The sequence below is a fragment of the Podarcis vaucheri genome (assembly GCF_965113315.1).
Source record: "Podarcis vaucheri genome assembly, chromosome: 11".
Lineage (NCBI taxonomy): Eukaryota > Metazoa > Chordata > Lepidosauria > Squamata > Lacertidae > Podarcis > Podarcis vaucheri.
In genome coordinates, this window is record NC_138749.1 from 38,656,988 (window position 1) to 38,671,935 (window position 14,948).

Here is a 14,948-nt window from a genome sequence, read left to right on the forward strand (position 1 = left end):
ATTACTGCAAATCCTAAAATGATATGTAGTAAAAACCTTTTGTAATAAATGGGACAATTTATTCAGTTTTGCTTGTTCTTTGGATGGCTGAGAGGCTTGCCATTTAAGCACAACTTACGTATTTGATTTCTGTGAGCATTATCTGACAAAGGTATGAGTGAAAGGAGAACAATGCACACAATGGGAATTATTTGAAGCTTCTACTCTATTTTTTATATTTTTGAATATAGTCTGAGAGTAAACCTTTGGCTGCAGGAAATTCCAGATCCTGAGCCCACTTGCTGAGAAGGCTCTGTCTTGTGCCCTCATTCACCTACGTTTTAAAATAAAGGGGGTGCAGAGCAGGGCTTTGATGGACATGAGCAGGCAGGTTCATATTGGCAAAGGTGGTCCTTAAGTTAACAAGATCCCTAGCTTTTTAGGGCTGTTTCCCTACGCTGCATTTAAAAATTAATTGGAGAGGGGAGAGAAAAGAAGAAAATGAGTTTTAGGTGTGTTGCAGGGTGTTGTGTTTAAAAATAAATAACTGGTGAATAATTTCTGAAATGCATCTTTCTGAAATGCAGAAAGCGAGGATTGGGATGCCAAGGACTGTATTTTCGTGGTGCACTGTAGTTTTTTAAATCTCCTATTGCTCCCTTAAAAGCTGCACTTGAGGTTTAGGGGGTGGGAATCCTCCAGATTAATTTACTATGCAGTAAATTATTGCATTTCTTGTGTTGGTATTTGTGTGTGTGAGATGGGGGGAACGCAGTCCATTGGTGGTGGTAAATTGCTGCCTCTCCTAGTTGTGTGTAGAAGTACTGCCCACATCTCTTTGCATCTTGGCCAAGGGAACTATTCTTCAAGATACTGGGGTATTTTTATTTCCGATTAGTATAGGTATGCTAGCATATAGTGGTAAAATATGCTTGGCACTAAAGGAAAATACATTTCTAAACTATTGCAAAGGCTCAAGGAGATAACTTAAATAGCAGTGAGGTATGTTTTGAAAAGGGACGCGGGTGGCGCTGTGGGTTAAACCACAGAGCCTGGGACTTGCTGATCACAAGGTCGGCGGTTCAAATCCCCGCGACAGGGTGAGCTCCCGTTGCTTGGTCCCTGCTCCTGCCAACCTAGCAGTTTGAAAGCACGTCAAAGTGCAAGTAGATAAATAGGTACCGCTCCGGTGGGAAGGTAAACGGCATTTCCGTGCGCTGTTTTGGTTCTCCAGAAGTAGCTTAGTCATGCTGGCCACATGACCCAGAAGCTGTACGCCAGTGTGGTGTAGTGGTTAAGAGCGGTAGTCACGTAATCTGGGAAACCGGGTTCGCGTCTCCGCTCCTCCGCATGCAGCTGCTGGGTGACCTTGGGCCAGTCACACTTCTCTGAAGTCTCTCAGCCCCACTCACCTCACAGAGTGTTTGTTGTGGGGGAGGAAGGGAAAGGAGAATGTTAGCCGCTTTGAGACTCCTTAAAGGGAGTGAAAGGCGGGATATCAAATCCAAACTCTTCTTCTTCTTCTTCTCCCTCGGCCAATAAAGCGAGATGAGCGCCGCAACCCCAGAGTTGGCCATGACTGGACCTAATGGTCAGGGGTCCCTTTACCTTTATGTTTTGAAAGCATGCTTTCATAATTGGTATTCACTGGCTATATAAATATGCTCTTTGAATTCTTTGTTAGTGCCTATTTCACTTGCAAAATCAGCACTATTATAAAAAAGCATGCAAATAATGAATACAATCCGTGTTTTTCTTTACGGTATTAAAAATTGAAAAATGTGACTATAATAATGCATTGTACTTTACACAGTTTTTTTCTCAGCGCTGAAGGAACTGCAACTGAAGTAACCATTCCACGTCCAGAACTTCTTCAATTAATCGAGATATGTGAAGCAATGAGAGTAAAACTTCAAAGAAACCAGCAGGTAAGTTATGACAACATCAGGTTTATATTTGTATATTGTTAATGATTTTTTAAATGTGCGATTTCCTACCTTTCCCTCATCCAGCTAGAATTCCCCTTCCTCTCTTCCTCCCTGAAGCTCCCTGTTGCTCTGGAGGGTTGCCTCACCCTCTGGAGCAGATGAAGGGTGGTATAGTACTACTACTATTACTACTACTACTATTACTACTACTGATAATAATTAATCAAGAGTAAGCTGTAAAAACTCAAAGGCAGGCTGCCTTGTAACAGTGGAGGGAGGACATAGCCAATGTGGTTAGCAGCCACTGACAGCCTTACCCTCCGTAAATTTGTCTTTTACCATTTCAAGCTGCTTAAAAGGTTTTTATATTATTTTACATTAAGCAGTCTATAAATAAATATTCTGTTTCCTTTACCTTGCCTTTTTTGCCAAACTAAAACAGCTGAATGCTGAAATTTTTCTCTAGTTGCTTGATCATTTCAGTTGCCCTTCACTGCATTTCTGAGCATGTAGCCCATAATCCAGCATACCTATAGGGGATTATCTTGCATAGTGTCCTTGCAAGCAAGGAAATACAAAAAGAAATCTATTCATTTTGTAGTGTCCTCTTTGTGGGCTTCCCATAGGCATCTGTTTGGACATTGTGCCCAGACTACCAGACTATGGTTTGATCCAGAGGGCTGAAAATTAGTTGGCAAATAAATATTTTTGTTGGGTGGATTGGGATCAATCACTATCTCATCCTAGGCTACTATGGTTGTTTTGAGGATGAAATTGGATAGCTCCCATATACATAGCTCCAAGAAACACCGTAGGTGTGGAACCTGTGGCTCTCCAGGAATTGTTGGATCACAACTCCCATCAGCTCCAGCCAGCATGGCCTATGGTCAGGGATGATTGGAGCTGTAACCAATAAGAGTCACAAGTTCCCAGCCCCTGTCTTAAAGGAAGGGATAGAAATGTGGTAAAGAAAAGTGAAATAAAGAATACAGAAGGAAAAAAACCAGGAAATATTTTTAATATAAATCTTAATTAGATAGCCTTATGAAATGGTTTTGGAGAGAGCCCATTTTTGTTCCTTGCTTACATTGTGCTTTTTCCTGTTAAAAGTTTTATAGTTTATCATAGTACAACACATAAACTTTAGCCTTTCTAGCCTGACAAATTTTCATTTCTCTGCTGTCAATCAAGCAGGAACAACTGTTGTTGTTTTCAAAAAGAAAATCTAGATTTCTTTCAGGAAACCCAGCTCAGTTTACTCTTGTCCTATACTGGAAATCACTTTTTCATAGTCTGTGTCAAAGTAATTGAATTCTTCAAGAAGCAGCAGGAAATGCCTGGTGGTTCTTGTGTAGGTTAATTTGGTGTAATATCACTTCTCGGTGTATTAGAATCTCTCATATCTCAAATGCACCCCAAAAACTCAATTAGAAAAAGAAAATGGAGACTGTAGATGTTAGTGAGCCTATAGGAAAGGGTGAGAACTGAAATAAATTAAATTCTATAAAATCATTTTACAGAAGCCAGTCTTTCTTCAGAAGTATGGAATGGAAAATGATTAAGGTGATACACATTTTTAGCTTATGTATAATAGAGAGATACAGAGAACTCCAGCCTAATTAAGTGTAGACTAGGATAACTGTGCTTTGAATGTTAAATTTAGGTGCTTTTTTTTAAAATGTAGCTATACATAAAAGAAGAGGCTAGATTATGGACTAATTTGTATATAATTGTTCTTGTGATGTACATATATGTAGTTCCATGTGCTGAAAACAGAGAATCTTTATCTTGGTTATTAGACAGCTATTCAAACCCGAGCTCAGAGGAACGTCTGGTACAGATGTAACAGAATGTCAGCAACACAGGACGGGGGGTGGGGTGGGGGACGACTGGTGTACAGAATGCAGTATTAGGAGTGAAAGCCTGTGGCTGGGTAGGTCTGAACAAGCAGAGAGCTTCTGAAGACTTCTTTCCTCTCCTCTCTTGACCCAAGTGGTGAATGGAAAGGGGTGCAGTGACAGTGGCATAGGCACAGTTACAACCGGAGGTGGGCAGTCTTGAAGGTGGCAACTGGAACCTCATTTGGGTACTAGCTCCCAGGAAGGTTTGAAACTAGTTCCTATGAAAAATTAAGCAGGCAGTTTGTTCCTGTATTGTGGGCAGGTGTCTGGGTGGGGTGTTGTTTAAAAAAATCAATTGGATAAGCCCAAGCCCCTGGGCTGGCTGAAAGTGCATCTTTGGGTTTCACCTTCATCTCCCAGCTTTTCTGCAGTTTCCCCCAACCCTCATAACTAGCGCTTGGCAATATCCTTGCCTTTCTGGGGTACAGAAAACCTCTTGATTTTTGTTGCAGTGAGCTCTGGTTATCCTGCTTGTCACCCACAGCTGAACTTCTCTGAGGCCTGTTCATCCATAATGTATTTTTCTCCTTTATAGCAGAATTTTTTTACTGCCACTTTGCCTGAACTTTTAAATCAGGTATAATCATTTTCTACATGCTGTTATTATTCAGGCATTTTCATGACTGAAGTTCTTGTTTTTCATAAAATCAAAGAACAAAAAAGTCATCATGGACATCAGTGGACCTAGCGACAGTAGCAAATATGATTAGTAGGTAACAAATTATCCTAATGAGTTTTAAAGTAAATACCACTTTATTAAATGAGTCTACAAAGAAAAAGTACTACAAAAACACAGCATGCCATATTTCCTATCACATAATAGGGCTGATATCCAACATTAGCCATACTTAGAGTAAACCCATTGAGACCAATGGACTTATGATGTTAGTCTATTTATTTCATTTGATTTACAGAGAATATGACTCAATTGGAAATATTAGGTTTGGAAATACTCAAACCTACAATGGTGTGTTTGGGTGGGGGGAAAATTTTAATTAAAATAATAATGAAGTGATCAGAATTGTTAGTTACAAAAAGTACACTTTGCCATGAATTTAGGAAGTTGATCCAACTATCTTTTAAATCTTTTATTTTATTTTCTACAGTAATAGTATATCAGATATATTATTTTGTCTTTCTTTATCCCTTTGAAGCAGCATGGCTGTTGCCATGGTTACGGCTCTGAGTTGACAATGTGGTTGTCTTCAAGGTTTGAGTTTCACTTGCCCTGATGCATACTGGCTAGCATAATGACTGTCAGGCAGTCACATAGCAACTAATTCCAGTTCCGCAGGCAGAAGCAAAATAAAACACAATAGAAGCATATGTTCCACTTACATTGGCCAGGTAAACACAGCTTGAGAAACCAATGCTCCATATGCCTACCCACAGCAGCAATAGTTTTTTCCCCTTGGAATAAGCACTTGGGCAGTGGAATTTGGTGATTTTTATATTTAAGAAGCAATCCAATAGCTTTGGACTTGTTCAAGAACTTCTGACTATAAAGGGCCAGACCAGATGATACCTATTCCTGGATTTGTTCCGTGTTCTCATGAAGTTCCTGCCTTGCTTCTGATAACCCCAGACATCTACCCAAGGGTATAGCATTTGGTAGGACTTGTGTGCAGGCCTGTTTTATGCATTCAATACTCCTGATGCATTGGCCGATCTGTAGCGGGCCTGGGCCACAACCTTTTCTGGCTGCCATTGGAACTGGGCAATATATTGGTAAATTGTCTGAAAGCAGTATGACATTCAGGTTTGCGATACCGGTTTCAGACAATCTGAGCTGGAAATACATTGCACCAGCTCAAATTGCATGCAGATGGCAAAGGGGGTAAGCAGGCAGGCAGGCAGGCAGGCAGGCAGAAGGAGCCTGAGAAGAGAAGGTTCCAGGCGAGCACTGTCTCAGACTCCATCCTGCCTGCCTGCACCTTTTTAGGAAGCCCCATCCTGTTCTCCTGGCTCCTGTGAGCTGGAGAGACATCAGGGCTTGCTTAGCTAAGGTGGGGAGGAAGAAGCCGCCGAGATGCATTCCAGACATCATGATATATCAACGTATCGTGGTATTTAGCTGCTGATATATCACAATGTTGAAAACCAGGTATCGCCCAGCCCTAGCTGCCAATGGCTAGATGCTTTAATTCAACAAAGAAGCTGGACAGCTGATTTCAGATCCACAAAACCATGCCTCAATGTCAGGTCCATTTCAGAAAAAAAGATTACTATTGTGTTTTGAACAATGTGTTTGTCTTTTTAAAAAACCCAAAAATCAAAAATGGTTCAAGAAGCCATTGAGGCTTCATCCCCACTCTCTTGGTGTATATGGATAGCCTGGTACACATGAGTGACTCATTAATATGTATCTCATAGGAGGGGCCTGGCTTCTTATGAGAGCTGCTGTTGTACCATGTCCTACATTACAGTTGTTAATTCAAACCTGATTTGCTCCATATTGAGAAATGTACAGTTGCATATGGTACTCCTAATACAGTGGTACCTCGCAAGACGAATGCCTCGCAAGACGAAAAACACGCAAGACGAAAGAGTTTTCCGTTTTTTGAGTCGTTCCGCAAGACGAATTTCCCTATGGGCTTGCTTCGCAAGACGAAACGTCTTGCGAGTTCTTGCGAGTTTGTTTCCTTTTTCTTATAGCTGCTAAGCCGTTAATAGCCACTAATAGCCGCTAAGCCGCTAATAGCCATGCTTCACAAGACAAAAAAACCGCAAGACGAAGAGACTCGCAGGAACGGATTAATTTCGTCTTGCGAGGCACCACTGTATAGTCAGTGGGCAGCAGGTTAAATGAGGGGGGCAGGTGCAAGAATTAGAATGCTTAAATTGCCCTTGTAGCATCGTCATTAGTAAGTCTCTGTGATCTCAGGATTTGACTGCCCTTGTAATAAATATTCTCTTATTTTTGCAATAAAGGTTCTTGCATTGATTATTTTCATGAACTAGGGCAAGTATATATATATTGAGATTAACACAGTTTCCATTGGGAATTTTATCTACACTTTTGTTTTTGCTTTTATTAAGTTGCAGTATTGTGGCCACTTTGACCCAATTTTAAATTCTAAATCATTGCATTATTATTATGACCTTTTGGGGTTGCACATGTTACACCACAAAGAGCTTTATATTGCCATTACATCTTGTGCTTGTGTTGTTTTGCTTGGTATCTTGCTCTTTGGCATCCAACCAGGACCAACTGTGCATCTTCTTTGCCACAGTAAAACAGCCTACTCAAAGTCATGCACCCCAGCAAGGCACAGTGGAACCTACTTTAGCATCTAGGGCCAGCTGAAGGTGAAATCATAAATTAGCATATCCCATTTGTGATTGCACCTTCTGTTGGCAACAGATGCTGTGAAGTGTTAGGGTTCCATTTTTTATTGAAACATCTGAGACCCTAAGAGCTTTCACTGGGCATCCAAACCTGTTGTTTATTTAGTGAGAAACATAATATATTCCATGTTGTGATATCCTAAGTGAGTGAGCTGCAATAAGATATGCTCGTTAAGGCTGGAGGCACCAACTGTATCACTTGTAATCCTTGTGAGAATCATGAACTATAAGTTGATCCTAGCCTGTTTCAATAAACCACAGTTTACACTACTAACAGTTAAGCCGTCTCTTGGCTTTGGCCTTGTAGTTTATTTGGGGAGCCTTGCACAGTAAACATTTAAGAGCCTCTGAGCTACTCCAGACTTGAACAAGTTAAGGACTTCATGGAATAGCAACAGAATAATAAGCCACATGTTCCATGAACGCCTTTCTCCTTTATCAGTTCAGTATCCAAAGATTTCTTTTTGAATGGGGATAAGAAAAATAGGGATTTGTGACAACTGCTTCTTCTTCTTCTTTTACTATTTTCAGGGAAGTGCTACAGCTTAGTAGTAGAGCATATGTTTCACATGTAGAAGGTCCCATAGTCGATCCCTGGCATTTCCAACTAGTAGGGGAAGTGACTCCTGTCTGAAACATGGGGGAGTTGCCCAGTCAGCATAGACAATATTGAGCTAGCTAGATGGATGAATGATCTGATTCAGTATAAGGGAACTTCCTGTGTTCCTGTTACTGAGAACTTCTGCAACAATATGGCTAAGATATGGAGCTATGTGTTGGTAGTTCCTAGTTCCTATCTTGTTTATGCTATGAACTCACTACTAGATTTTAAAAATAGACATCTTTGGAATTTCTTGGCAAAAACTTCCTCAGATGCTAGACTGCATGTTATTAAGCTAAATCTTAAGTTCTGTAAGGGCATTTTACAAAGTTTGGTTGAAGTCTCTGTCCCCTGGGCTATCCCTCAACAGCTGGTCAGTCTAGGGTTTGTTAGGCTACTGTAATTCTTTTGGTGACAACCTTACACAAAAAGGGAATCCTATCCATAGGAATTCCACCTCTCCAGTGCTCTGTCAGAAGTTTAGAAATTGCCTAGATCTGATTATTGAAAGTAACAGACAAATGAGAAAGTACTTTGATTTCTTGAAGGTAAGAACTATTTATTAAAATGTACATTTTTGTAAATTGAGATGAACTAAACTTTGGGAGGGTTTAGCTATGAAACACAAACTTAATCGATGTGACTGTTTAAAAAAATATTTCCTACCGTCCCTCTTTTTCAGATTTCTGATCTGTCAAAACTTGCATTGCCTTGGACTATGGGAGGGAACCTTGTTACACAGCCAATTACCCTTTTGGACGTCTGCTATGGCAAAATAGAAAATTTAAATCTTAGATATGTGGTAAGGACTTAATGAATTGCAATACAAGGAAGAATGCTTCATTTCTTCCCTGACTTTTACTTTGACTGTCTTTTTTTATTCCTTAAAATATTAAAATTAATTAGCATGAGTATGAATCATTTGCCCCTCTTGCTTTCAGACTGGTTAATGACTAAAATCCCATGTGATTAAAAGTATACTTGAGGGGATATTGATTTCCATCAAGGGATGCTCAATTAAAGGCAGAGCTATTTGCCTTTACAGAATAACATTTTGACTAGAACCCCAAAAAAGTGACTTATGCAAGTATAACTCTTTTTTTACATTATTACTGCACAAGACATATCTATGTGCAAAAGAATATACAAAAAGATAACCTGCTTTTAGATATCCCAGTCAGAACTTTGTTATGATGCCAGCATGAATATGCAGGATACCACATGACATGAGGATGGTAAGTTAGGCATCTTGTTCAAGAGCATTTCTCAGCGTAGCTCTGGGGCTGCAAGTGCGATGATAAACTTCTATACTGGCTTGGCACCAAATCAATGTCTGTATATTGACAGTCTTTTGTTTTCTGAATTATTGCCACAGTGTTGCCTGATAAGATTTTTGTGTGCTCTTGTATACAATGGGATGTTAAGTATGATGTGTTGGATTCAACCATATTTGCCATGCCATATTTCATCAGCTACCACTGAGCAATGGTTTCATATAGGAACACTACCACCACTGGCTGAGGACAAAGACATGCTTGGCAAAAGTATAAATAAAGAACTGGTGCAAGTCAAATCAGAAGATGAGAAAATATTAAGAGACACAAAGTGACTCTTTTCTGCATCCCTCTTATTCTCCGCAGTGAAGACATTCACAATTTTTGTATCTCTATACAGTGGTACCTCGGGTTACATATGCTTCAGGTTACATACGTTTCAGGTTACAGACTCCGCTAACCCAGAAATAGTACCTCTGGTTAAGAACTTTGCTTCAGGATGAGAACAGAAATCGTGCTCCGGTGGCCGGGTGGCAGCAGGAGGCCCCATTATCTGAAGTGGTGCTTCAGGTTAAGAACCGTTTCAGGTTAAAAATGGACCTCCGGAATGAATTAAGTACTTAACCCGAGGTACCACTGTACATTTTATGTCTAAATTTAAACAGATTTTGGAAATGTATCTCTAGGTTGTGAATACTGTTTAATAGCAAAATAAGAAAAACCTGATGGATGAGGTAGAAGCCTCCATTTTAATATGGCATGGGCTTGTTTGGAGGCAACACTAAACCATAATTTCATGTTTTGCAGATGTGTTTGCTTGAGTCTCAGGCTTTTCCACACTCCCTCCTGGGTGACCATGTGAAGGTTTCAAGCCTCTGCTTCCTGTTTAACATCAACTATGGTTTAATGAAACACTGGAATCATGAACTATCATTTCATCCTGGCCTGTTATAAGTAAACTGTAGTTTATACTAACAAGAGTTTATTCTCTATGGGCATAATGATAAATCACAGGAAGTGGATGCTTCCAATCTCCACTCTGTGGCTGTGCCAGAGGGGGAGAGGGAAGGGTGGAATATGCAAACTTGACATTATAAATGAACTGGGCCAAATATAAGATGTTTCGGGGATCTGGTTTAACTTCATGATTCAGAGCAGGAATACATATTTGTGAACAGGAGAAGCAAAAATTTATTCAAATTTGACAGAAAGCTCTGCTTTTCATGAGCTTGTTTTTTTTGGTGTGAACCGTCCAGATAATACCAGGCATTCTAAGTTCTAGGGATGCAAGGGTGGAAATAAAAGTATATATGATGGCTGACATGTAAAAGAAGAAAAGGGCATTTCTAACCTCTGTTGCGTGTCAAGGGTGTGACCTTCTGAATCTGGACTGAAACAAATTGGCAATGACAGCTCCTGATTTTCACTGATCTCACTTGAAAAACATTGCAAATTGTATCTCGGCAGAAGTGGCTCTCGTGATGAATTATTCATGAAGCTAACTTCATCACATAGAACACCTGCCGAGAAGCGCTTGCGTTGCATATTAACATACATGTATTAAGCTTTGCAATTAAAGCCCCGGTATCAGAAGCCCGTTTGCTATGACAGTTGTTATAATGCGCCATGCTAAAGGCAATGACAAATACGGCTTTACCTTCTTGGAGCATTTCATAATTTTAATTGGTTCTGGGGAAAGGTCACCTTTCAGCAACACAAAGGGAGCTGCTTTCAGTCTTTTTCCAAAGCATATCAATAATTCTCACACTTCCCCTTTCATTTTAGTCTCCGTGTCCTGCAAATCTGGCTGGTGCATGGTACTTGCTTAAGTAGAACTCTGAAGATAATGTGCAGTCTTTAGACCAACAGTAGAAACTCAGTAATAATGAACACATGTACTTGAATTTAAATCCTTTTAATTTAAATGGAACTTGTTTCCATGTAAATACAGTGGTACCTCAGGTTACATACGCTTCAGGTTATATACGCTTCAGGTTACAGACTCCGCTAACCCAGAAATTGTGCTTCAGGTTAAGAACTTTGCTTCAGGGGACTTCCGGGGTTGACGCGATCTGGGAATGGCGGATTCCCTCCGAGCTCCGGAGGGAATCGGCTCAGCAGGGGACGGGTCTTGCCGTGCCGGCGACACGGGGACCCTTAAAACCGCAGGCGCGGTGCCTGCGGACTGAAGACTCGGCGGGTGCCTTAAGCGCCCCCCCTGATTCGCGAAGAGCCTTTTTAAAGGCTGCGGAGGGGATACGGGGGGTGGCGCGGCACTGAGAGTCCATCGCTACCTCTGCTGAGCGAAGCCGCGAGCCATGACCGGAGAGCGCTGACTTCCTTCCTTGAAATTCGGCTGAAAAAACAACCCGTGAGTAATTTGGACTTGGCTTTTAAGAAATTTATCCACTGAATTTGAGACGATCGGGGGATGTGCTAAAAGGAAGTCCGCACCCCCTACCTTGCAGACGATCTAGAGCAACGAAAAAAGAACTAAGCTGGAGTGCCTACCCTGTAAAGGGTGAGTTTTAAAAAAGACAGTGACTTCCAAGATTTGGAAATTTTGAGCAGGAGAGAGGAGTGTTGGATGTTTTATGCTCTGTTGTAAACAACCCCCCCTCCCGGGCCCGGGAGCGTCCTGCTTTGGAGCTGGTTTAAGAAGTGCAGAGTTTGACAGCTGTCAAAGCTGTCAAACGGACTGTTAATAGTGGAAAATTGCTACCTAAGTTACCTCTGGATTAAAAAGAGTTACAATTGATCTAAAATTGTTGGAAATAAAGAAACAATAACAAGACAGAGGACTGTTGGGGAAAAGAATACTAAGTAACCAGATTCCCTCTAGAGGGAATTCTGTGGAACTACAATGGCTGTGGATGGAAAGATACTGGGAGAAATCGAAAGGATGTTTTATTTGGTTGGAATCTTACAAGAGCAGACTACGGCTATGAGTGAACAATTGATGACCTTGACTTCTGAAACAAGTAGTCCTGCTGAATGTAACGAGGACCTCAATGAGAAAGAATCCACAGCTGAACCAGAAATGATAATAAAAGAAGAGGAGAAGACAAAACAAGAAAGAGAAGAAGTGATGTGGGAAAATACTGAGCAGAAGCTGACGCCTGTGGAATACAAACAAGGAGATTATTGGAGTAAATCTACTATAAATCCACGAAAGATGCAGAAGACGAAAGTGGAGGCCCTGGGAGTCTATGAAATTAAGGAATTTAAAATAAAGAAATATAATCGGGGCCTCCACATAGACTCTGACTTTGATTACCTTCAAGATTCATGCCTTGTGGAAACTCTTCAGCAGCTGTTTGCAAATATGGGAAGAGACTTTGGATTGATGGTGAAAGAACTCTTTCGAGATGTGACGACTGGCATAAAGGATTACCAACAAGACCGGCGGAGAGGGACTGAAAGAGACTGGAGGGCCTCGGACGTGAGGAACCCGGGCTAATAACTGTTATTTTGGACATGCTTTGGGAAGGGACGCAAACCGGGGATGGGAGGGAGGGAAAAATTAAGTTCTAACAACACTCATGATTATGGGATTTGGTTAAAAAGATCATTATTCAAGACAAAATGGGAAATCGATGGAAGGGAATTGAGGTCCAACTTAGAAAAAATTAATTTTGTTTGCTTTTATAAAAGGACTAATATTAAGACAGGGAAATGCCAATTTGCTGACATAAATTTGGAAATGGGGATGCAAGAGAGGGGGTAGGGGGAAGTCAATGACCAGGGTTAGGAAATAACATTTTCGGGAAAGTATATATGTTTGTTGTTGTTTTCTTTTTTTTTTCTTTGTTTATGTGTTTACTTGTTTTTTGTGTTTTTGTTTTTGTCTATATAAAATGTGAAAACCCAATAATTTTTTTTTTTTTTTTAAAAAGAACTTTGCTTCAGGATGAGAACAGAAATCGTGCTCCGGCGGCGCGGCGGCAGCAGGAGGCCCCATTAGCTAAAGTAGTGCTTCAGGTTAAGAACAGTTTCAGGTTAAGAACGGACCTCTGGATCGAATTAAGTACTTAACCCAAGGTACCAATGTATTAGGCTATTTTGGTGCATGCTGGAGTTACAGTCAAGAAGCATATTCAGTTCTTCATTGTGGTCTCTGTGTAGCCCCTCATATGTAGTTCCATGTTTGCACATAATGGAATGAAACCTTCTCCAGCTCTCAGAAGGACAGAAGGCAGCAAATGTTCTTAAAGAGGGAAAATATTTCTCTAGCCTGAGTAATTTATTTTCCATGTACAGTCATGCCTATTTTTCACAATAAATATTACACACACTTCCCTTTTCTTGAGATAACGTGCTAACAAGCAAAAGGCAAATTCATGCAGGCACTTGTGTAAAAAATAAAACTTGCTTAATTTCTCTAATGAAGGCTGCAGTGAGAATTGGCTATTGGAAACATTTGGCATGAAAGAGCAGCTTTTAACATGGAAACTCTTAGATCTTTGTTTGAAATCATATAGTGAGAAACTTCAAAAAAGAAGCCTTCAACTAGAGTGAAATACGCTCAGATAGGTGAGCCAACACTAGATGTTATTTAGAAGCTCTTGAAAAACCTTTTGTGATGCTAATGAAAGCTGATTTTATTGGGTAACCTTTCCTCCTTGTTCTTTGTAGATCAAGTGCGGTTCTGCTTATTATGCTCCATTGTTGCTTTTTTCTATCAGTTGAAGGTCAAATCTATTTGCTCATCCTTCTCCACTTAACCAGAGCTGGAACCCTGCGAATGGAGACATACGAAGTTAGAACTATTTGGGAAGGACTTTGTGCTTTATTACTATTTTATTAACAATGTTGAATGAAGGAACTAGAATAAAATGCAGAGACTTCAGCATCCTTTCCAACTCTACAATTCTGTGACGTAAGTGTTTCAGAGGACAGTGAGATAATTTCTAACATTGCCTAGGTTTCTAGAAAGTACAGCCCCTCATGCTTAGGGTGAGTCGCAACAATAAAAAAACACAAAGATATTATTTAAAATATAAACTTCTAGATTATCCTGATTCTAACTGGAAATGATTAAATTGGGGTGGTTGCTGTGGTGTCCACCTTCTAGAAGTTGTAGCATTCCAGCTCTCATCTGCCCCATCCATCCTGCTAAAGGTAAGGGATGATGGGAGTTGTAGTCCCAACAGCATATTGAGGACACAACCTTGGTTACCCTTGGCTTAAACAAACATGTTTGTGATTTGAGGACCCAATCTCCCCGCTTGGGGAATGAAGACACGTGGACACAGCATATTAGGTTAATGGGCAAGAAAAGGCCACAACTTTATTGATTACAGCATGTGAGAAGGTATTGGCTTAGGCATTGGACCACGAGAAATTTTACTCCACCCACTCGGAGAGGGGTGAGTCTGCTGAGGGGTTAACCACGAGTAGGGAGAGCCTGTTGATGCAAATACAACTATAAGCTCTCCCCTGATGTCACCGAGGGTCATGCCATGGCCCCCCACCACACAGGGCATCGGACAGGATCCACAACTGCCGGATTCCTTTAACGGAATACCCATAAGTGAAGGGGTAGGCGATGGCCACACCTTGCCCTTCCATACACCAACAACACATTCCAGTGCCTAACTGCCAAATACCAAAAAAGTTGTGACGATTGCGACGAGGTAGGCGAAAAGAATATTGAGGACACAACCTTGGTTACCCTTGGCTTAAACAAACATGTTTCACACTGCTTTTGCAGAATGCCTTGGTTCATTTTCTTTATTCAACTACTCAATCATGCACTTTGTCAGAGAGCCTGGAGATGGCTTCCAGGTGCTATTTCAACCGCAAAACATAACTTTAGCTGTAGCAATGCATAACATACCATCAGACCATCATCTGTTTTTGACTTTGATGGACCTCAGGGAGGAATGGAATGTATGCACACATGTACATTTCGGAA

General features: G+C 40.7%; 1 protein-coding gene across 10 annotated transcripts in view; it reads left to right on the top strand.

Annotated features, from left to right (window-relative positions):
- Positions 1-14,948, top strand: part of LOC309514381 (uncharacterized protein) — a 68,639-nt gene that overhangs the window by 26,123 nt on the left and 27,568 nt on the right. For all 10 annotated transcript variants that reach the window (XM_082191463.1, XM_082191457.1, XM_082191460.1 and 7 more), the window contains 2 exons: positions 1,793-1,907; positions 8,440-8,559. In XM_082191463.1, coding sequence (XP_082047589.1) covers positions 1,793-1,907; positions 8,440-8,559 — 235 coding nt within the window. The remainder of the gene's footprint in view (positions 1-1,792; positions 1,908-8,439; positions 8,560-14,948) is intronic.